Source organism: Callithrix jacchus, chromosome 1, assembly GCF_049354715.1.
Source record: "Callithrix jacchus isolate 240 chromosome 1, calJac240_pri, whole genome shotgun sequence".
Taxonomy (NCBI): Eukaryota; Metazoa; Chordata; class Mammalia; order Primates; family Cebidae; genus Callithrix; species Callithrix jacchus.
Window position 1 is genome coordinate 80,929,006 of NC_133502.1, and position 25,520 is coordinate 80,954,525.

Sequence of the window (25,520 nt, forward strand, 5' to 3'; positions counted from 1 at the left end):
ACAACAGATACAGTAATGAAAACAGTATGTAGCTGAGTGCAGTGGCTCATGCCTATAATCCTACCACTTTGCGAGGCTGAGGCGGGTAAATCACTTGAGGTCAGGAGTTCAAGACCAGCCTGGCCAACATGGTGAAACCCCGTCTCTACCAAAAATTCAAAAAAATTAGCTGGATGTGGTGGCGGGCGCCTGTAATCCCAGCTACTGGGAGACTGAGGCAGGAGAATCACTCAGGCAGAAGAATCGCTCAGCCAGGAGGCAGAGGTTGCAGTGAGCCAAGATTGCACCACTGCACTCTAGCTTGCACAACAGAACAAGATTTCATCTCAAGAAGAAAAGAAAAGAAAAGAAAATGAAGGGAGGGGAGGGGAGAGGAGGAAAGAGGAGGGGAGGGGGAAAACAGTATGATACTAGTTTAAGTACAGACATAGAGACCAATAGAATACATTAAACAGCCCAGAAATAAACCCTTGCAAATAGGATCAGATGCTTTCCAACAAAAGTACAAAGACCATTCAGTGGAGAACGCGTCTCTTCAGCAGTGGTGCTGGGAAAGCTGGATATCCATATACAAAAGGATAAAGTTGGACCCCTACCTTATATAATATTAAAAAATGAACTCAAAGACATAAACTTAAGAGCTAATTATAAAACTCTTAGAGGAAAACTTTTATGAAATTGAATTCGGCATGGAATTTCTTGGAATTGACACCAAAAACACAGGTTAAAAAAAAAAATAAACGGGTCTCCAGCAAAATTTAAAATTTTTGAGACAGATTTGTTAAAGGTAACAAAATTACAGCTAGATAGGAGGAATAAGTTCTATACCATTGTAAGACAACCATAGTTAAAGATAATATATAGTTTCAAATAGCTAGAAAATCCTAATTGTTCCCAACATCAAGAAATGATAAATATTTGAGCTGATGGAAATGCTAATTACCCTGATCTGATCACTATACATTATATACATTGAATTATCACTATGTACCCATGAATATGTAAAATAACTATTTTGTTGATTAAAAATTAATGAAAAATAAATTTTAAAAGTTAAAAACTTCTGCTCATCAAAGGACACTATCAAGAGTCAAAAGACAACCCACAGGAAGTATTTTGAAATCACATATTTGATAAGAAGTTAATATCCAGAATATATTTTAAAAACTCTACAATTCAACCAAAAAAACAAACCAATTCAAAAATGGGCCAAGGACTTACAGAGACATTTCCTCAACGATATACAAATGGCCAAGCAACACATAAAAATATGTTTAACATCACTAATCATTAGGAAGGTGCAAATCAAAACCACAGTGAGATATCACTTCCTACACATCAGGTTGACTACAGCCCATCGCGCCCCCAAAAAGCAGAAAATAACAACTATTAAAGTAGTTGTAGAGAAATTGAAGTACTTGTGCTTTGCTGGCATAAAATGATACAAGCACTATGGAAAAGACTATGACGTTCTTCAAATAATTAAAAACAGAATTACCATATGACCCCGCAACTCTATTTCCAGATATACAATTACACTTAAAAGAATTGAGAGGGATGCAAACAGGTAACAGTACACTAATGTTCACAGCAGGATAATTCAAAATAGCCAAAAGTAAAAACAACCAGTGTCCACCAACAAATGAATGGATAAACAAAATGTATATACATTTAATGGAATATGATCCAGCCTCAAAAAAAGGCATGGGGTGGGCAGTGGGGCTTGAGAGGCCAAGGTAGGTGAATTGCTTGAGCCCAGTAGTTCAAGACCAGCCTGGGCAACAGGGCAAAAACCGCATCTCTACAAAAAATACAAAACTTAGCTGACATGGTAGTGTGTGCCTGTAGGCCCAGCTACCTGGGAGGCTAAGGTGGGAGGATCACCTGAGCCAGGGACAAAGTTGCCATGAGCCGTGACTGAACCATTGCACTCCAGCCTGGGCAACAGAGTGAGACCCTGTCTCAAAAAAAAAAAAAAAAAAGGGGAAATCTGACACATGCTACAACATGGATAAATTTTGAGGACATTATGCTAAGTGAAATAAGTCAGACAAAAAGGACACTCTACATATATGAGGCACCTAGAATAGTCAAATTCATAGAAAGAGAAAGCAGAACAGTGGTAGCAAGCGCTAAGAGAAGGCAGGAATCAGGAGTTAATGTTTAATGGGTATGTTTCAGTTTTAGATGATGAAAAACTTCTGGAGAAGGATAGTGGTGATGATTACAGAACAATGTGATTGGTTTTTTCCATCCTGGTGTAATGTTATAACTAACAAAGACCAGCTCCCTAGAAGCTCTCTACCCTCCATAGGAAAAATACACAAATTATACTTTCCTAACTGCCTGGAAGGCACCTAGAGTCAAATCACCTTTGGAAATAGAGACTAGTGATCTCATTTTCCATCACCCATTCAAATGCATAAGGAAACGGCAACATTAGGTGATTCATTTATTATCATAACTGCCAGCACACTCCACAGTCATTATTGTATTTTACCACTTGTGAAGCAGAAATATTTAATTTTTCTGGCACAAGACTACCTATGATAAAATATAACAAAATCATGAGACTGCCTCAAGGTACTGTAGTACAGAACTGCCCAGGTTTCTTTTTGGAAAAAATCCTACACCTGACAGATTTTATTAGCTCAACCAAATAGAATAAATAATAATAATAAACAATAGAACCCCAAATAAAGGAAAGTTAGTATAAATCCTAAAAACAAAGTCATGACCTGGTTAGGCTTTTGAAGGAATATGAACCTTGAAATAGTATTTAAGTTGACTTTCATAACTGGTTTCTGTGTGGATTAATGCTGTCACTAATTTGATGCTATCCAAATGAGTAGGACTTGAGGTATGACAGTACAACCAAACATAATTGCAGTTATGCCCGAAAACAAAGAAAGGAAATAAAAAGAAGTATTATAAAGTACCCATATCAGACTTTAGAAAGCATTATTTCACAAGAATCAGCCTTTGATATTTAAACTCAAAATGTACAATTGAGAAGCTGAAAACACAGAGTCTGGCTCAAGCAGTTAGCCGTCTACCACTACATGATAAGCCTGCTGTGATGATATTCTTTATTAACATTTGTTGTTTTACTTCAAGTACTCTTAAAAGGATGATTTTTCACAACGTGCATTTTAAATAAATTTGAATGTAACCACACTTCTTTCAGGACATTCTACCATATAAACCATTCACTTATCTATACAGAAGTAATCCTCCTCCACTTATTCCAAATAATTGCAAATCCCAAAAGTCAATGACAATATTTTCAATTGTTTGAAAGCTTTTAAGAAAAGAATGTTATGGATGAATTCTCAATTAATATCAGCTTTATCTTCCATATATGTTTAAATTCAAAGACTTTAGACTTTACCTTGAAATGTTTAAATGCGTGCTTACGATATTCAAACCACTCCACAAAAAAATGCAGGCTTCGGAAAAACATAAACAGATCTTTTCTCTCTTCTGCTCTGTAGGAATAAATGATTCTCTGATTAATAAACATCATTAAATGATAGAACAAATCTAGCTTTATTTATTTTTCCTTTTCATGTATCCCATACTAAAACAAAAAACTACTTGGACGTAGTTCTACATATCAATTCCTGCATTCCTGTGTGTTCCTCCAGTGTGACTGCTACTTCTACCTTTTCAGCCTAGAATGTCACTTCCCCATTTTCTTTTTCTTTTTTTTTTTTTTGAGACGGAGTTTCGCTGTTGTTACCCAGACTGGAGTGCAATGGCACAATCTCGGCTCACCTCAACCTCCGCCTTCCGGGTTCAAGCAATTCTCCTGCCTCAGCCTCCTGAGTAGCTGGGACTACAGGCGCACAACACCATGCCCAGCTAATTTTTGCAGTTTTAGTAGAGATGGGGTTTCACCTTGTTGACCAGGATGGTCTCGATCTTTTGACCTCCTGATCCACCCACTGGGATTATAGGTGTGAGCCACCACTCAGGCCCACTTTCCCATTTTCAAATGTTTAAATCTATCATTCAAATCACTCAAATGCCACGTTCCCTGAAATCTTATTTGATGACTACAGTATAACAAAGAATAATGAAGAATAGACAATACAAAAGTCTTCTGGCAGGGTGCTTTACAACTTTTGGAACTTCCTGAGTGACAGATGTATCTTTGTTATGCTAATGAGATGCCTCACAGTGGCTCCTACATATTGCAGACTGGGGGCTGTTCACCAGGAAAACCAAACACATTAGAGGGCTAACAAGGAACACAGCAGAGCTTCCTGGTTGGTGAATACACTGAGGTACTGACTGGGAGGATAACGTGCCTGGATTTCACAAGGAATCTCTGTCTCCCCAGCACCCAAACCTTCATCTATGCATTACTTCCATTTAGCTGTGTCTGGGTTCTATCCTTCATAATAAAATGGTAATTATAAGTATAGTGTTTTCAGTAAGTTCTGTGAGTGGTTCTAGCAAATTATTAAACCTGAGAGATTTGTGGGAACTCCAGAATTTATAACCAGTTGGTCATAACTGCAGGTGGACCTTGACACTTGCAGCTGGTGTGTGAAGTGAAGACACTCTTGATGGAGACCTCTGCCTATAACCTGTGGGGTGTTAGTGTGAGAATTGAACTGAGCTGCAGGACATCCAGTTGGTGACAGAGAACCATTGTCAGAACAATCACCACACCACCACACCACATATACCATTCCCTAACAGCTAGAAATAATTGCATTCCTTTCCCTGAGAGCTCTCACAGGAATGAGTCTTAATTCTCTTAATATTACACCTATTTTAATAATGTAAGCTACAAACACAAGTAACTTGAAAGCAAGAACCATCTATCATTTAATTATTCATTTGATAAATGATTGTGGGAGTTGAGTTCTTGTACTAGTCATGATAGAAATAAGCATATTCCACCCCAATGCTTCCATTAAATACAATTTAAAACCATGGCCATAACACATAAAGCAAACATCAGAAACTCTGAAATGTGGAAAGAAAAAAGAACAGGTAGAGTCTTCAGGAATCAAGCGAGGACCTGAAAATGAATTCCTTGGGATTTATTTTTGCCTCCTGTATATCCCAGTCTGCACAAAGGAGCAGCATGCGGTACATTAACAACAACAACCCAAAAGGCCTCAGGAAAACCATTCCCTCTAGGCCAATGAAGATCATGCAAGATGAGAAGAAACAGGACTGGCAGAAGGGAGCCCTAGTGCCAAAGAGAAGCTATACCCCTTTCGCTCCAAATCAGACACTTTAGCCACAGAGGCTGAGGTGTGAAGCCTGTCAACTATCACCGCCAACAATAAGCAAAAGCAGGCAAAGCAGAGACCTCACCTGACACCAAGCAAACATAAGCAAAGAAAGGATGCCATTCCTGTTCTCAACCAGCATGGTAGCTGCACACACAGTGGGATGCTCTGTTAACTTTCCACACTCTGCACTTAAGTGATCCCAAGAAGAGATAAGGGAGAATCAGAGAGGAGGAGTCTTCAGAAGAGAATCTTTTACATCGGTTTATGAAGTTCTAAATAACCCAGATATAAGAAGAACTAGAATCAACACAGAAAAAAATACTGAGAACTGAATTATAGTGTGTAATAATTTCCAAAATTCACACTGGCCTTGGGTAGTACATGAGTAGGGGAGACCACAATAAGATACTGAACTACAGACTATAAACTGAGCTAGGGTGCGCTTTTGAATTAGAAATGCATCAATAGGGACGGACTCAAGATGGTGCACACAACCCAGGATTGAAGCTCTCGGTGAACGCGTGGAAGGTGAGTCCGGGCCGCATTTCCAGACGGATCTTTGTTGCCCACAGAACGGGAAAATTCCCAGGTATAAAAGAGACGCGGGGCACCAGCGAAGAGGTTTTGGCTGGTGCAGCCAGTGGCCGGTGCTACAGTGCAGTGGCACTCCACAGTGCTCCGCACAAAGTGCATGGGTCCAGGTGCCCTGTTGAACCGGCAATCTGAGACTTGAGAGGGCAGATTGGCATATCCATCTGATTGAATGGGACTTGGACAGTGAGCCAGGACAGGAGATTCCAGGGAAACAGCATTTGGGCCAGCGCAGTGGGACAAACAAAACAACGATTCCAAAAGCTCCGGTGGAGAGTCTCACTGAGGGCACAGCTGAACCCAGGATGGTACAGCTAGGTGGGGGAGGGGTGTCCGCCATTACCGAGGCAACCTGCCCCTACTGAGGTACACGCCCATTGCTGACGCAGCCTGCCGTTGCCAAGGCAACCCGCCACAACAGAGAGACTCTGACCCAGGGCGTAGCCCGTGGCAGCAGGGTGGAGACCGCAGCAGCAGGCAAATAGTGCCTAGACTGCCTCCTAGCTGGGCAGGACAGCGCAACGGACACTCATAAAGAAACCCCAACCACCCGAGGCAGAGCATCTGAGAAAAAAAGGGTTTTTCTTTGATGAGTTCTGCTGCAGCAGAATTAAACATAGCAGCCTAACAGTCCTGAATGAACAACAGAGCTCACAGCTCAGCACTTGAGCTCCTATAAAGTACAGACTGTCTCCTCAAGCAGCTTCCTGACCCCTCTATATCCAGAAGACTGGCATTCGGCAGGCATCATTCTGGGACAAACATACCAGAAAAAAAAACTGGTAGCATCCCTCACTGTTCCGCAGCTGCTATAGGTGCACCCCAGACAAGCAGGGCCTGGAGTGGACCTCAGCAGTCATACAGTGGAGGGGCTAGACTGGTAGAAGGAAAACCAAGTAACAGAAATACTTCATCATCAACAATCTGGGTGTCCACTCAGGGACCCAATTGAAAAGTCAGCAACTACTCAGACGACAGGTGGATAAATCCACAAAGATGGGAAGAAACCAGCGCAAAAAGGAGGAAAACACCCGAAACCAGAACACCTCGCCTCCTACAAAGGACCAAAACTCCTCACCAGCAAGGGAACTAAGTTGGACGGAGAATGACTGTGACAACATGATGAAATTAGACTTCAGAAAGTGGATAATGAAAAACATTTGTGAGCTAAAAGAACATGTTTTAAATCAATGCAAAGAAACTAAGAACCTTGAAAAAAGATTCGAGGAAATGATAACAAGAATGGATAACTTAGAGAGGAATACGAATGAATTGAAGGAGCTGAAAAACACAATACGAGAACTTTGCAAAGCATGCACAAGTTTCAACAGCCAAATTGACCAAGCACAAGAAAGAATATCAGAAGTCGAAGATCAACTCAATGAAATAAAATGAGAAATCAAGATCAGAGAAAAAAGCACAAAAAGGAATGAACAAAGTCTCCAAGAAATGTGGGACTATGTGAAGAGACCTAACCTACGTTTGATAGGCATACCAGAATGTGACAAAGAGAATACATCCAAGCTGGAAAATACTCTTCAGGATATTATCCAGGAAAATTTCCGCCACCTAGCAAGACAGGCCAACACTCAAATGCAGGAAATACAGAGAACACCACAAACATATTCCGCAAGAAGAGCAACCCCAAGGCACATAATCGTCAGATTCACCAGGTTTGAAATGAAGGAGAAAATACAAAGGGCAGCCAGAGAGAAAGGTCGGGTCACCCACAAAGGGAAGCCCATCAGACTCACAGCAGATCTCTCGGCAGAAACTCTACAAGCCAGAAGAGAGTGGGGCCAATTTTCAACATCCTTAAAGAAAAGAACTTTCAACCAAGAATTTCATATCCAACCAAACTGAGCTGCATAAGTGAAAAAAAAAAAATAAAATCCTTTGTGAACAAGCAAGTATTCAGAGTTTGTCACCACCAGGCCTGCTTTACAAGAGCTCCTGAAAGAGGCACTACACATAGAAAGGAACAACCAGTACCAGCCATTCCAAAATCACACTAAATGCTAAAGAGCATCAACATAATGAAGAATCTATATCAACTAACGGGCAAAACAGCCAGCTAGCCTCAAAATGGCAGTATCGAATGCAAACACAACAATATTAACCCTAAATTTAAATGGACTAAATGCACCAATTAGTCTAGAAGACATAGACTCGCAAATTGGATAAAAAACCAAAACCCATCAGTGTGCTGTATCCAGGAAACCCATCTCACATGCAAGGATACACAAAGGCTCAAAATAAAGGGATGGAGGAAGATTTACAAAGCAAATGGAGAGTAAAAAAAAGCAGGAGTTGCAATTCTCATCTCTGATAAAATAGACTTTAAAGCAACAAAGACCAAAAGAGACAAAGAAGGCCATTACATAATGGTAAAAGGATCGATACAACAAGAAGAGCTAACGATCCTAAACATATATGGACCCAATACAGGAGCACCCAGATACATAAGGCAAGTTCTTAATGACTTACAAAGAGACTTAGACTCCCACACAATAATAGTGGGAGACTTTAACACTCCACTATCAATATTAGACAGATCAACCAGACAGAAAATCAACAAGGATATCCAGGGCTTGAACTCAGACCTGGAACAAGCAAACCTGATACACATCTAAAAACTCTCCACCCCAAATCCACAGATTATACATTCTTCTTAGCACCATATCACACCTACTCTAAAATTGACTACATAATTGGAAGTAAAGCACTCCTCAGCAAATGCAAAACAACTGAAATCATAACAAACAGTCTCTCAGACCATAGTGCAATCAAGTTAGAACTCAGAATTCAGAAACCAACCCAGAACTGCACACCTTCATGGAAAGTGAACAACTGGCTCTTGAATGTTGACTGGATAAACAATGAAATGAAGATAGAAATAAAGAAGTTCTTCGAAACCAGTGAGAACGAAGACACAACATGCCAGAACCTCTGGGACACATGTAAAGCAGTCTCTAGAGGAAAATATATACCAATAAGTGCCTTTATGAGGAGAATGGAGAGATCCAAAATTGACACCCTATCGTCAAAATTGAAAGAGCTAGAGGAGCAAGATCAAAAAAACTCAAAACCTAGCAGAAGACAAGAAATAACTAAGATCAGAGCTGAACTGAAGGAGATTGAGACATGAAAAACCCTTCAAAAAATCAATAAATCCAAGAGCTGGTTTTTGAAAAGATCAACAAAATAGACAGACCACTAGCCAAATTGATTAAAAAGAAAAGAGAGAACAACCAAATAGATGCAATAAAAAATGATAAAGGGGAAATCACCACAGATTCCACAGAAATTCAAACCATCATCAGAGAATATTAAAAACAACTCTATGCACATAAACTAGTAAACCTGGAAGAAATGGATAAATTCCTGGACTCCTGTGTCCTCCCAAGCCTAAACCAGGAGGAAGCTGAAACTATGAATAGACCAATAACAAGGTCAGAAGTCGAGGCAGCAATTAAGAGCCTACCACACAAAAAAAGCCCAGGTCCAGATGGGTTCACAGCCAAATTCTACCAGACACACAAAGAGGAGCTAGTACCATTCCTTCTGAAACTATTCCAAATAATCCAAAAAGAGGGAATCCTTCCCAAATCATTTTATGAGACCAACATCATCCTGATACCAAAACCCGGCAGAGACCCAACAAGAAAAGAAAACTTCAGGCCAATATCCATGATGAACATAGATGCAAAAATCTTCAATGAAATATTGGCAAGGCAATTGCAACAGCAAATCAAAAAACTTATCCATCATGATCAAGTAGGATTCAATCCGGAGATGCAAGGCTTGTTCAACAAACACAAGTCTATCAATGTAATTCACCACATAAACAGAACCAAAAACAAAAACCACATGATTATCTCAATTGACGCAGAGAAGGCATTTAACAAAATTCAGCAGCCCTTTATGCTAAAAACCCTCAATAAACTCGGTATCGATGGAACGTATCTCAAAGTAATAAAAGCTATTTACGACAAACGAACAGCCAATATCATACTGAATGGGCAAAAACTGGAAGCATTCCCTTTGAAATCCGGCACTAGACAAGGATGCCCTCTTTCACCACCCCTATTCAATATAGTACTGGAAGTTCTAGCCAGAGCAATCAGGCAAGAAAAAGAAATAAAGGGTATTCAAATAGGAAAGGTGGAAGCCAAATTGTCTCTATTTGCAGATGACATGATAGTATACCTAGAAGACACCGTCACCTCAGCCCAAAAACTCCTGAAACTGATAAGCAACTTCAGCAAAGTCTCAGGATATAAAATCAATGTGCAAAAGTCACAAGCATTCCTCTACACCAATAACAGACTTAAAGAAAGCCAAATCAAGAACGAACTGCCATTCACAATTGCTACAAAAAGAATAAAATACCTAGGAATACAACTCACAAGGAAAGTAAGGGACCTCTTCAAGGAAAACTACAAACCACTGCTCAATGAAATAAGAGAGGACACAAACAGATGGAGAAACATTCCATGTTCATGGTTAGGAAGAATTAATATCGTGAAAATGGCTATACTGCCCAAAGTAATTTACAGAATCAACGCTATCCCCATCAAGCTACCATTGACTTTCTTCACAGAACTGGAAAAAACCATCATGAACTTCATATGGAACCAAAAGAGAGCCCGCATAGCCAAGTCAATTCTAAGCAAAAAGAACACACCAGGGGGCATCACACTACCGGATTTCAAACTATACTACAAGGCTACAGTAATCAAAACAGCATGGTACTGGTACCAAAACAGAGTTATAGACCAATGGAACAAAGCAGAGGCATCGGAGACAACACAACATATCTACAACCATACAATCTTTGATAAACCTGACAAAAACAAGCAATGGGGAAAGGATTCCCTGTTTAATAAATGGTGTTGGGAAAACTGGCTAGCCATGTGCAGAAAGCAGAAACTGGACCCCTTCCCGACACCTTACACTAAAATTAACTCCAGATGGATTAAAGACTTAAACATAAGACCTGGCACCATAAAAACCCTAGAAGGAAATCTAGCCAAAACCATCCAGGACATAGGAGTAGGCAAGGACTTCATGAACAAAACACCAAAAGCATTGGCAACAAAAGCCAAAATAGACAAATGGGACCTAATCAAACTCCACAGCTTCTGCACAGCAAAAGAAACAGTCACTAGAGTGAATCGACGACCAACAGAATGGGAAACAATTTTTGCAGTTTACCCATCTGACAAAGGGCTGATATCCAGAATTTACAAAGAACTCAAACGGATTTACAGGAGAAAAACAAGCAAGCCCATTCATAAATGGGCAAAGGATATGAACAGACACTTTACGAAAGAAGACATATATGAGGCCAACAATCATATGAAAAAATGCACATCATCACTGGTCATCAGAGAAATGCAAATCAAAACCGCATTGAGATACCATCTCACGCGAGTTAGAATGGCAATCATTAAAAAATCTGGAGACAACAGATGCTGGAGAGGATGTGGAGAAAAAGGAACACTTTTACACTGTTGGTGGGAGTGTAAATTAGTTCAACCATTGTGGAAGACAGTGTGGTGATTCCTCAAGGCCTTAGAAATAGAAATTCCATTTGACCCAGCAATCCCATTACTGGGTATATATCTAAAGGACTATAAATCGGTCTACTATAAGGACACATGCACACGAATGTTCATTGCAGCACTGTTTACAATAGCAAAGACCTGGACCAACCCAAATGCCCATCGATGATAGACTGGATTGGGAAAATGTGGCACATATACACCATGGAATATTATGCAGCAATCAGAAATGATGAGTTCGTGTCGTTTGTAGGGACATGGATGAATCTGGAGAACATCATTCTCAGCAAACTGACCCAAGAACAGAAAATGAAATACCGCATATTCTCACTCATAGGCGGATGATGAAAAATGAGAACACATGGACACAGGGAGGGGAGTACTAAACACTGGGGTCTACTGGGGGGAAAAGGGGAGGGCCGGGGGGGGAGCTGGGGAGGGATAGCCTGGGGAGAAATGCCAAATGTGGGTGAAGGGGAGAAAGGTAGCAAAACACATTGTCATGTGTGTACCTATGCAACTGTCTTGCATGTTCTGCACATGTACCCCAAAACCAAAAATGTGATAAAAAATAATTTAAAAAAATACAGAAAAAAAAAGAAAAGAAATGCATCAATAAGAACAAAAGTAAAAATGGCAAAATAGGAAGGGGTAGGGGTCATCCTGTCTCAGAAACACTGAAAACTACTGCATAGCTGTCAGAATCACTTTTATTGGAATTTGGGAAGAGAGTAAAAAGCTTATGACTGAGAAAACAACCAGGAAAAGGGCAACTGAAACAGGATAAGAGAGTTTTGGAGTATTTCAACATACCCCTGCCACATTCCCTACCTGGCCACAGTAACACTCTTAAAGATAGCATGCCACTTTACTAGCGTAAGAACCTAATCCTGACAATAGTGAAAGGATCTTGCTCCCAAGAAATTTTCTTGTCTTGATGTGGTCTCCAAGTAAAAGAGACCTCATTTCCAAGGAATTCTTTGGACTCAAGGGGTCTCACTTAGTTTCAGCTAAGTCAGAACTTTCTTGCAATTGATACAGGAGCAAGAAAAAAATTATTTAGGCAGATAGTGAGGGTAAAGAAGACTTTAGCAAGGCTTCCCTTTCAATAAAGAGCCACCCCAAAATAATTTATTTTCTAACAGAGAGCAGCCTGAAAAATAGAGCTGCAAACAAAAGATGGAAGCTTGCACAGGTAAATGCCAGTAGCTGTGCCAAGAAAAAAGGGCTACCACCTGGAAGCCAAGTATGTTAAACATGAAGGATGCATCTCCTCTTTTCTTTCTTTCTCCTTTTTTTTTTTGAGATGAAGTCTTACTCTGTTGCCCAGCCTGGAGTGCAGTGGCACGATCTTGGTTCACCACAACCTCCGCTTCCTGTGTTCAAGTGATTCTCCTGCCTCAGCCTCCAAAGTAGCTAGGATAAAGTATGCCATGATCCCTAGCTAATTTTTTTTGTGTATTTTTGTGTATTTTTAGTAGAGATGGGTTTCACCATGTTGGCCAGGCTGGTCTTGAACTCCTAACCTCAAATGATCCACCCACCTCAGCCTCCCAAAATGCTGGGATTACAGGTGTGAGCCACTGTGCCCAGCCTCCATCTTCCCTTTTCTTTGTCACCACGTGTACAGTAAAAAAGCAGGCAATAGCTGACCACAGCGGCTCATGCCTATAATCCAGCACTTTGGGAGGCCAAGGCAGGCAGATCACCTGAGGTCAGGAGTTTGAGACCAACCTGACCAACATGGAAAACCCCATTTCTACTAAAAATACAAAATTAGTCAGGAGTGGTGGCGCATGCCTGTAATCCCAGCTACTTGGGAGGCTGTGGCAGGAGAATCACTTGAACCTGGAGGCGTAGGTTGCAGTGAGCCAAGATCGCGCCATTACACTCCGGCCTGGGCAACAAGAGTGAAACTCCATCTCAAAAAATATATTATATACGTAACATACACATGTAACATATGTTTTATATATATATAATATTTTTTTGCTATTGGCCTGGCCCAGTAGAGAACCCTTCTGCATAATAAAAGATTAGGGTGGGGCAGTCAGCTCCACATCCAATGCAAATGAGACACCTGGTCCCACCAATCTTTCGTATCCTATGTAAATCAGACACTGCCTCCTCAAAATCATCTGTAAAACCTGCATTTGACTGTGGAAGCCACAGTCCACTTTCTTTGGGACCCCTCTCTGTGGAGAGAGCGGCATTTCTCCTTCTTCCGCCTATTAAATATCCACTCTTAACCTCGTACTGGTGTGTTTATGTCCTGGTTTTCTGTGGCCGTGGGACAACAAACCTTGGGTATTACCCCAGACAACAATCCCATTTCACAATAAACACCTAACTACATAGGGGATGTTTTTCAAAAATACTAAAAGGCAAATTAACAAGTCGCTGCTGTGAAGGGCAAAAGAACACTTGAGACAAACAACAGATATGCCAAAAGCTAAGGGAAGAAAAGGTGGGGAATGAGAATCTCTGGGGAATAAAGTCTTGGAAAAAGTGCTTGGGTATATCAGGGAACTAGGAAGCCACATGAATGCTCAGGGCAGAATGCATGCTTAGAAGAGATCTGAGAGGAGCATAACTTCAACCTCTGGCTAATCTCTAGGCTAAGGATGAGACTAAGGCAGGGTTGTAAAAGACCTGGATAAGCACTGAAGTAGTGTCCCAATATGGAAATGAAATACATAGACCTGGAGATGATATATTTTTTCTTTTTTTTTCATTTTTGCCTATCATAATACTCAAAATGTACAGTATTTAATGACAATAACAAAAAACTAAGCATGCAAAGAAGCAAGAAAATATGGCCCAGTCATAGAAAAAAAAAAAAGGAGTTAACAGGAACTTACCTTGTTGAATGACTAGTGAAATTACTAGGCCATGACTTCAAATCACCTGTCTTAAATGTGTTTAGAGAACTCAAGAAAACCAAGAGAACAAGGCATGCAACAAACAGGGAATGTCAATAAAGAGAGAAATTATTTAAAAAAGAAATAGAAACTTTGGAACTAAAAAGTACAACAAATGAAAAATTCACTAAAGGGACTCAACAGCAGATTTGAATGTGCATAAGAATCAGTGAAAAATGAATATAGGCCAAGTGAAATTATCTAGTCTAAGAAAGATAAGAAAAAAATAAAAATAAAAAATGGAGCCTAAGAGACTTGTGTGAGAACCAGAAAAGTACTAACATACATATAATGAAGGTCAAAGAAGGAAAGCTGAGAAAAATGGGAACTGAAATTATATCTTGAGAAATAACGGTCAAATTCCTCTGGATAAAAAGTTAATATACAGATCCAAGAAGTGCATAAACTGCAAATAAACTCAAAGAGATTCACATCAAAACACATTATAGTAAATATGTTGAGCTCCAAAGAGAGAGAATCCTGAGACTGGCAAGAGAGAAATACATTGTCAGGCAGAAATCATCAGTAAGATTGAGGGAATGTGTCCTCTTTCCAGGTCCACAAGGGGGCGTACTTTTAAGGGCAAGAACTTCCTAGTGCCACGCCCCCCTCCCATCTCTCTCCCACGAGGAGATTTAACGGTTTATGTTTGAATTTTGTGGGCTCAGGAAGAAACTAAGAGTCAATCACTCCAGCAGAAGTTCTAAGGAACTCCTTTCACTGGCCTGTGGTCTTAGAGAAGGTGGGGGTTCCTCTCAGGTTAAAAGTACCCTTCTTCCACACCCCTTCGGACTCCACGTTTGGATCCCCTTCAACGAACACTCCCTTCATGAAAGCTGTTTTTCTCTATACTGGTTTTTCCCTCTGGAGTCCCCTTCCACACTTTCTCATGGAAGGCTGTCTTCTCCTAAACTCCAACTCTCTCTATTCCCTAACACTGTCGTGGAAGCTGCTTTCCTCTCCTGGATTCCATCTTTCTGGATGCTCTCACTCAGTGTGAGAGTTAGCTGTTTCTTTCTCTCTCGTCCTATTTTTCTCTCTCTCTTTAAATAAATCACTTTCTACAAACACTTTTGATTCTGGCATCTACTACGCATTGTGCCATAGTCCCCTCTCTCATTCTTGAGAGGGCAGGAGACCAAGAACCTGGAAATGTCCTCTCAGGGGAGCTGAGGGCACCCTGAACCCCTGAAACTCAATATTACAAGATTAACATCTGATTTATTATCAGAAACCATGGAGGCCAGAAGGTAATGCAATGACGTTTAAAGAGCTGAAAGAAAAGAATTGCCAACCAAAAATTTGATGTCCAGTAAAACTATCTTTCACAAGTGAAATGGAAATTAAGACATTCCCTAATTAAAGAAAGCTAAGGTCTGTTACTTGTAGACTTGACCTATAAAAATGCTAATGAGAATTCTTCAGGCTGAAAGGAAAAAACACTGGACGGTAACTGAAAGCCATACATAGAAATAATGAACACTGGTTACATAGGTAAATAACAAAGAAAGCACCATTGTATTTTAATTAATAAGCCTTCTTTTTCCCATATTATTTAAAGACAAATGTGGCCGGGCATGGTGGTTCATGCCTGTAATCCAAGCACTAAGGAGGCCAAGGCGGGAGGATCACCTGAGGTCAGGAGTTCAAGACCAGCCTGACTAACATGGTGAAACCCCATCTTAAAAAATAATAATAAAATAAATAAAGACAAATGCATAAAACAAAAATTGTAAATCTTGGTTTAAAAACAGGAGGAAGGGCCGGGCGCGGGGGCTCACGCCTGTAATGACAGCACTTTGGGAGGCCAAGGCGGGTGGATCACGAGGTCAAGAGATCGAGACCATCCTGGTCAACATGGTGAAACCCCGTCTCTACTAAAAATACAAAAAGTTAGCTGGGTACAGTGGTGCATGCCTGTAATCCCAGCTACTCAGGAGGTTGAGGCAGGAGAATTGCCTGAACCCAGGAGGCGGAGGTTGCAGTGAGCTGAGATCGCGCCATTGCACTCCAGCCTGGGTAACAAGAGCGAAACTCCATCTCAAAAAAAAAAAAAAAAACAGGAGGAAAAAAAATTGCAAATCTATGTTAATGGCCAAACAATGTATAAAGATGTAATCCGTGATAATCACAATGTAAGGGGGAGAAATACAGATATAAGAAGCAGAGTTTTTGCATATTATTAAAGGTATTAATACCAATCTAGTTTAGTATTAATTTAAACTAGGTTGTTATAAGTTTAAGATATTACCAGTAATCCTCAAGGTAGCCACTAAGAAAATAACTAAAGAATACATAGATAAGGAAAGGAGAAGAGAATCAAAATGCTATGCTACAAAAATCAATTAAACACAAAAGAAGGCAGTAATGGAAGAATAAAATTTTAAAAATATACAGAAAACAAATAGCATTGTGGCTCATGCCTGTAATCCTAGTACTTTGGGAGGTCAAGGCAGGCGGATCACTTGAGGTCAAGAGATTGAGACCAGCCTGGCCAAAATGGTGAAACCTGTCTCTACTAAAAATTAAAAATTAAAAAAATATGCTGGGCATGGTGGCAAATGCCTGTAATCCTGGCTACTCAGGAGGCTGAGACAGGAGAATCACTTGAACTTGGGAGACAGAGGTTGCAGTGAGCCAAGGTGACAACACTGCACTCCAGCCTGGGCAACAGAGCAAGACTCCATCTCAAAATACACACACACACACACACACACACACACACACACACACACACAGCAAATAGCAAATAGCAAAATAGCAGAAGTAAATACTTCCTTATCAGGAATTGGTTTAAATGTAAGTGGATTAAACTCACCATCAAATGGCAGAGATTGGCAGAATAATTTTTTTAATAATCTATATGTTGTATGCAAGAAGCTCACTTCAGAGTCATATATACAAAGAGGTTAAAAATAAAAGAACTGAAAAAATATTCTACATAAATATAGTAACCAAAAGAGATCTAGGGTGTCTATCCTATCATCAGACAAAAAAAGGCTTTAAATCAAAACATTCATAAGAGGCAAATAATTACATTATGTACTGATAAAAGAAATCAATTCACCAAGAATAGATAACAATTATAAACATAAACACACCTAGCAACAGGTATCAAAATACATGAAGCATAATTTGAAAGAATTAAAGGAAGGAACAGACAGTTCAATAGCACAGTTGAACACTTCAATGCCCCACTTTTAATAATGAATAGAACACATATAAGCAAATAGAGGACTTGAATAACACTATATAAGCCATTAGACCTAACAGACATATATAAAACATGCCATCCAACAACAACAGAATACATACTGTTCTCAAATGCACATGATACCTTCTCTGGGACAGACCATATATTAGGTCATATATAAGAACATATTTAAAAGATCATACATCATAAATTCAAGAATGTGTTTAAAAGACAGCAGATAAATTCAAGAACATGTTTAAAAGGTTATAGATCATGACAAAGTAAGATTTATCCCAGGAATACAATCGTGGTTCAACTTAAGAAAATCAATCAATGTAATAACAATATTAATACAATGAAGGAAAGAGACCATATGATCTCTTTGATTAATGAAGAAAACACACATGACAAAATCCAATACCTTTTCATGATAAAAACTCTCCATACATAAGGAATAAAAGATAACTTCTTCAAAATGATAAGAGGCATGAAATAGTTTGGATATTTGTCTCAGCCCAAATCTCATGTTGAATTGTAATCCCCAGTGCTGGAGGTTATAGCACTGGGGATTATAATTCAACATGAGATTTGGGTTGTAATCCCCAGTGCTGGAGGGGCCTGATGGGAGGTGTTTGGATTATGGGGGTAGATCCCTCATGGCCTGATGCTGTCTTTGTGATAGTGAATTCTTGCGAGAGCTGGTCCACTAACAATGTATGGCACCTTCCCTGCCCATATCTTGCTTGCTCTCATTTTCACCATGTGACATGCTTGCTCTCCCTCCAACTTCCACTATGGCTATAGGCTTTCTGAGGCCTTCCTAAAAGCTGAGCAGATGCTAGCACCATGCTTCCTGTAAAGCCTGCAGAAATGTGAGCCAATTAAATCTCTTTTCTTTATAAATTATCAGGTATTCATAGCATTACAAGAAGGCTCTAATTCAGGGCATATATAAAAAGCTCACAGTTAACATCATGAAAAATCCAAAGGTATTAATTATTTTCAATAATGAAAGGCTGACAGCTTTTCTCCTATGAACAAGACAAGAATGCTCACTCTTGCCCTTTCTATTCAACAATGTACTGAAAATTCTAGTCAGAGAAATCAGGCAAGCAAAACAAATAAAGTATATCCAAATTGAAAAGGTAGAAGGAAAATGATATCTACTCACAGATGCCAAGATACTGTACAGAGAAAATCATAAAGAACTTACAAAAAAACCTGTTAAAACTAAGAAACAAGTTCAGAAAAGTTGTAAGACAGAACATCAGACAATAATCACTTACCTATTTACAAAGTAGCAATAAACAACGTGAAACTAAAACAACTTCTTTTATAATACCACAAAAGAATAAAACAGATAGGAGAAAACCTACCATGGAGGTACACACTTGTATGTAGAAAACTATAAAACACTGCTGAAAGAAATTAAAGTAGAGCTAAATAAATTGGAAAGATATCTGTGTATGTTCATAAACTTAATATTGTTAAGATGGGAATATATTCCAAAGTAGTCTACAGATACAATGCAATCTTTATCAAAATCCCAACAATAATTTTTTACAGAAATGTAAAAGCGAATCCTAAAATTCATATGGTAACCACTGTTCTATTCTCTACTTCTGTGAGATCAACTTTTTTTGGAGGGGAGGAAGGAGATGAAGAGACTTTAGTCAGTAGGTACAAAGTTAAAATTGGATAGAAGAAATAAGTTCTGGTGTTCTACTACACAGTAAGGTGAATCACCTTACTGTGTAGTAGAAGCCCTACTTCACAGAAGAAGTCGAAGCCCTGAAAAGACCAATAACAAGATCTGAATCACCTTACTGTGTAGTAGAACACCAGAACTGAATATATACTACAAAACAGCTAGAAGAAAGTCTTTGAATGTTTCACTACAAAGAAATGATAAATACATGAGGTGAGGGATACACTCTAACCGGATTTAATCACTGCACAATGTATACATGTATCAAACATCAAATTGTATCCCATAAATATGTACAATTATAATGTGTCAATTAACAAGTAAAAATAGAGGAGTGGCTTCACAATGCAGAAAAGGGGAGAACAAGAGCATCCAGAATCCCCACCACAGAATCATGCAATACTGGCCATGGGAGAACCTCTCAATCATCCCAAACCCTGAAATTAACATAAGAACCTTCCAGGATGAAACTACTCCAGGGAAGGAGCTCATGCTGAGTCCTGCACTGTTTTTAAGGCCTTAGAAGCTACAAGATGACACTTTTAAACTTTTAGCCTCTGGCAAACTGCTGTCACAAAACCCAACATCAGGACTGGACATTATAGAAACCTGTGCTATCACTGCTAGAATAGGAAAACAAGCCAGTAGCAATCCGGCAGCGGGGAGTAGACCTAACCAACACCATAGATACATTTTAAGGAAAAAGTCCTCCCTTACAAAAGTAAATGCAAAAAAAAGAAAGAAGTGCCTGCTACAGCTTATGTGCAGACATCAACATAAGGGAACAGGTACATGAAAAAGCAAGAAAATATGACACCTACAAAGAAACAATAATTATCTAGCAATAGATAATCAAAAAGAAATTTCAGAAATCCCAGGTAAAAAATTCAAAACATTATTATTATGTTTTTGGACAGAGTCTCGCTCTGTCGCCAGGATGGAGTGCAGTGGCGTGATCTCAGTTCACTGCAACCTCCACCTCCTGGGTTCAAGCAATTCTCCTGCCTCAGCCTACTGAATAGCTGGGACTACAGGTGTGCACCACCACACCCAGCTAAGTTTTGTAGTTTTAGTACAGAAAGGGTTTCACCATGTTGGCCAGGATGGTCTCAATCTCTTGACCTTGTGATCCGCCTGCCTTGACCTCCCAAAGTGCTGGGATTACAGGCATGAGCCACTGCACCTGGCCTCAAAACACTGATTGTTAAAGAACCTCAGTGAGATACAAGAGAATTCTGAAAAACAATACGAAGAAATCAGGAAAATAATTCAGGATATGAATGAGAAATTTAACAAAGAGATATTTTTTAAAAAACCAAACAAATTCAGGAGCTAAAGAAATCACTGAAGGAAATATAAAATACATTTGAAAGCTTCAAAAATAAACCAGATCAGACAGAAGAAAGACTCCCAAAACCCGAAAACAGGTCTTTTGGTATAATCCAGTCAGAAGTAAATAAATAAATAAATAACCAAAAGACCGTTTATATATATATATATATATATATATAGGTTTTTAAAATATATTTATAAAACCAAAAGACCATTATAAATATATTTATATATATAAATACATACATATATTTTACATAAATAGCTTTATATATAAAAATATATATATTTCTGACTGGATTCTCTCTCTAAAAATATATATATATATATATATATATGGAGAGAGAGAGAGAGAGAGAGAGAGAGAGAGAGAGAGAGAGATGGGGTCTCACTATGTTGAAGAGGTTGATCTCAAACTCCTAGCCTCAAGTGATCCTCCTACCTCAGACTCCCAAAGTGTTAGGATTATAGGCATGAGCCCCCGTGTTTGGCCAAATAAAAAAACAAAAAAGACTTTGAGACATTTGGGACAACATGAAGTGACCAAATTTACAAATCAGTGGTGTACTCAAGGGCAAAGAAACAGAGAAAGAATTAGAAAAACTATTTAATAAAATAACAGATGAAAACTTCCTAAGTCTAACGAGATTTAGACATACAGAAACAGGATGTTCAATGACCTCATAGCAAATGCAATGCAAAAAGATCTTCCTCACAGCACATTACAATCAGACTGTCTAAAGTCAAATTTAAAGAGCAAATCATATAAACAGCAAGAGAAAGGAGTCTAGTCACCTACCAAAAAACAAAACAAAACAAAAATCCCAGTCGAACTAACGGTGGATTTCTCAGGAGAAAACTCACAGGCCAGAAGAGAATGGGATGATATATTCCAAGTATGTGAAGGAAAAAACTGGAAACTAATGCAGTCAAATAAATTCTCAGGCATAAATGAAAGAGAAATAAAGTTACTCCAACACAAATGCTGAGAGAATTTGTTACTACTAGACAATCCCTAGAAGAAATGCTCAAGGAAATCCTAAACTTGGAGGCGAAAGGATGACATTTACCATCATGAAATCACATGAAAATATAAAACTCACTGTAAAGCAAACATACAAAGCAGGAAAATAAAGAACTCAAATAGTACCACTACAAAAATCTACCAAACCACAATGACAAACTATAAGAGAAAAAGGAACAAAGAATATATAAAACAACAGAAAAAAACAGTATGACAGGAACAAAGCCTCACATATCAATAACCCAGAACATAAACGGATAAAAGTCTCTTCTTAAAAGATATAGAAAGGTTGAATGGATTCAAACATATTATTCAACGAGATGCTGCTTACAAGAAACTCACTAAAGACAAATATATACCGCAAATAAAGGAACAGGAAAAGACATTCTATGCAAACAAAATCCAAAAGCAAGTAGTGGCCCTATCAGCTAAAATGAACTTTAAGTCAAAATTAGTCAAAAAAAAAAAAAAAAAAAAAAAAAAAAAACGTGGCTAGGCGCAGTGGCTCTTGCCTTTAATCTCAGCACTTTGGCAAGAGGTCAGGAGTTTGAGACCATCCTGGCCAATAGGGTAAAACCTCTTCTCTACTTAAAAAAAAAAAAATAGCCCAGTGTGGTGGTGCACACCTGTAGTCCCAGCTACTCACGAGGCTGAGGCAGGAGAATCACTTGAACTCATGAGACAGAAGGTTGCAGTGAGCCAAGATTGTGCCACTGCACTCCAGCCTGGGCGACAGAACAACATCCCATCTCAAAAAAAAAAACCCCACAGGTAGGTTATTATATAATGATAGATGAATCAATTCAGAAAAAATATGTACCAATTCTAAATGTATATACACCCAATATAGGAGCATCCAGATTCATAAATCAAATATTACCAAATCTAAAGAGAGAGCTAGATTGCAATACAATAATAATGGGAGATATCAACACCCCAATTGCAGCATTAGACAGATCACCTGAAAAACAAACAAACAAACAAACAAAAAACATTAGATTTAAATTAGGACCAACTGGACCTATAAGACATTTACAGAACATTCTGCCCAATGATTGCAGAATATACATTCTCTTCATCAGAATGTGGAACATTCGCCAGGAAAGACCACATGTTAGGACACAAAACAAGTCTCAACATTTTTAAAAATCAAAATCATAGCATGTGTCTTCTCAGAACACACTATAATACAACTAGAAATCAACACTGAAAGGAACTCTGGAAGCTATACAAATACATGGAAATTAAACACCATGTTCCTGAATGACCACTGGGTGAACAAAACAATTAAGACAGAAATCAAAATATTCCCATACTCTGGTTTCCCTTCAGATCGTATAAATCTTTCGCCTTTTACTAAAGATTTCTGTGAAGAGGAAAAACTCTTAGTTTTAAGCTAATTTTTAAGAGGCCTTGCTTTTTAGCAAGACTTAAAGAAAAAAAAATCAAAATATTCCTTGAAATAAGTAAACATGGAAATACACCATATCAAAATCAGCGGGATATAGCAAAAACGGTGCTAAGAGGGAAATTTATAGCAATAATTCTGACATCCAAAAGGTAAAAAGTTATAAACTAACAATCTAACAATGCACCTCAAGGAACAGAGCAAGAACAAACCAAGAAGAAAAATAGCAGAAGAAAAGAAATACAAAAGGTCAAAGCAGAACTAAATGAAATACACAGTACAACAAACAAACAAAAATAATGCTAAGGACCAACAAAGCAAAAAGTTGGTTATTTGAAAAGATAAACAAAAATTTTTTCACATTCTGTTGGTTGCCGATTCACTTTAATGACTGTTTCTTTTGCTGTGCAGAAGCTGTGGAGTTTGATTAGGTCCCATTTGTCTATTTTGGTTTTTGTTGCCAATGCTTTTGGTGTTTTGGTCATGAAGTCCTTGCCTACACCTATGTCCAGAATGGTTTTGCCTAGGTTTTCTTCTAGGGTTTTTATGGTGTTAGGTTTTATGTTTAAGTATTTAATCCATCTGGAGTTAATTTTAGCATAAGGTGTCAGGAAGGGGTCCAGTTTCTGCTTTCTGCACATTGCTAGCCAGTTTTCCCAACACCATTCATTAAACAGGGACTCCTTTCCCCATTGTTTGTTTTTGTCAGGTTTGTCAAAGGAAATTTTTGCAATCTACCAATCAGACAAAGGGCTAATATCCAGAATCTACAAAGAACTAAAACAGATTTACAAGAAAAAAACAAATAAGCCCATTCAAAGGTGGCCAAAGGATATGAACAGACACTTTACAAAAGAAGACATACATGAGACCAAGAAACATATGAAAAAATGCTCATCATCACTGGTCATTAGAGAAATGCAAATCAAAACTACACTGAGATACCATCTCACACCAGTTAGAATGGCAATCATTAAAAAATCTGGAGACAGATGCTGGAGAGGATGTGGAGAAATAGGAACACTTTTACATTGTTGGTCAGAGTGTAAACTAGTTCAACCATTGTGGAAGAGAGTCTGGCGATTCCTCAAGGACCTAGAAACAGAAATTCGATTTGACTCAGCAATCCCATTACTGGGTATATATCCAAAGGATTATAAATCGTTCTACTATAAGGACGCATGCACACAAATGTTCATTGCAGCACAGTTTACAATAGCAAAGACCTGGAACCACCCCAAATGCCCATCGATGATAGACTGGACAGGGAAAATGTGGCACATATATACCATGGGATACTATGCAGCCATCAAAAATGATGAGTTAGTGTCCTTTGTAGGGACATGGATGAACCTGGAAACCATAATTCTCATCAAACTGATGTGAGAACAGAAAATCAAACACTGCATGTTCTCACTCATAGGTGGGTGTTGAACAATGAGAACACATGGACACAGAAAGGGGAGCATCACACACTGGGGTCTGTTGGGGAGAAATAGTGGAGGGACAGCGGGGGGTGGGGAGTTGGGGAGAGATAGCATGGGAGAAATGTCAGATATAGGTGATGGGGAGGAAGGCAGCAAATCACACTGCCATGTGTGTACCTATGTAACAATCTTGCATGCTCTTCACATGTACCCCCTAAACCTAAAATGCAATTAAAAAAAAAAAAGAAAAGATAAACAAGATTGATAAACCACTAGCTAGACTAACCAAGAAAAGAAGACCCAAACAAATTAAATGAAAATGAGGGGACAGAAATAAAAAAGAGGAGAAACTATTATCAACAACTTATAATGACAAACTGTAAAACCTAGAGGAAATGGAAACATACAACATACAAGACTGAATCAGAAATAAACAGAAAACTTGAACAGACCAATAATGAGTAGTGAGAAATCACTACTTTTGTCTCCTAGGTCTGGCATGGTGGCTCACAACTGTAATCCCAGCACTTTGGGAGGCTGAGGCAGGCGGATCACCTGAGGCCAGGAGTATCAGACCAGCCTGGCCACCATGGTGAAACCTCATCTCTACGAAAAATATGAAAAATTAGCCAGGCTTGGTGGTACATGCCTATAATCCCAGCTTTTGGAGGCTGAGGCAGGAGAATTACTTGAACTTGGGAAATGGAGGTTGCAGTGAGTCGAGATGACACTACTGCACTCCAGCCTGGGAGACTGAGTGAGACTCTGTCTCAAGAAAACAAAAACAAAAACAAACAAACAAACAAACAAAAACAATATAAAGTCTCCTAACATAGAAACGACCAGGACTGGACAGAGTAACAGCCGAATTCTATCAAACATACATAGAAGAACTGATATTAATCCTCTTGAAACTCTTCCTAAATCATCAAAGAGGAAAGAATTCTCTGTAACTCACTGCAAGAAGCCAGCATTACCCTGATACTAAAACCAGTTAAGGACAAACACACACACAAAAGAAAACTACAGGCCCATATTTCTGAGGAACACAGATGCAAAAGTCTTCAACTCTGAAACTTGTGAGTAGACTTAAA

General features: G+C 38.9%; 1 protein-coding gene and 1 non-coding gene across 5 annotated transcripts in view; one reads left to right on the forward strand and one right to left on the reverse strand.

Annotated features, from left to right (window-relative positions):
• Nucleotides 1-25,520, reverse strand: part of CENPP (centromere protein P) — a 287,077-nt gene that overhangs the window by 217,431 nt on the left and 44,126 nt on the right. For all 4 annotated transcript variants that reach the window (XM_035301416.3, XM_035301394.3, XM_035301385.3 and 1 more), the window contains one exon: nucleotides 3,392-3,488. In XM_035301416.3, coding sequence (XP_035157307.1) covers nucleotides 3,392-3,488 — 97 coding nt within the window. The remainder of the gene's footprint in view (nucleotides 1-3,391; nucleotides 3,489-25,520) is intronic.
• Nucleotides 22,904-23,021, forward strand: LOC118147970 (U5 spliceosomal RNA). Its single transcript, XR_004734700.1, has one exon. It is a non-coding gene; the product is annotated as a U5 spliceosomal RNA (small nuclear RNA).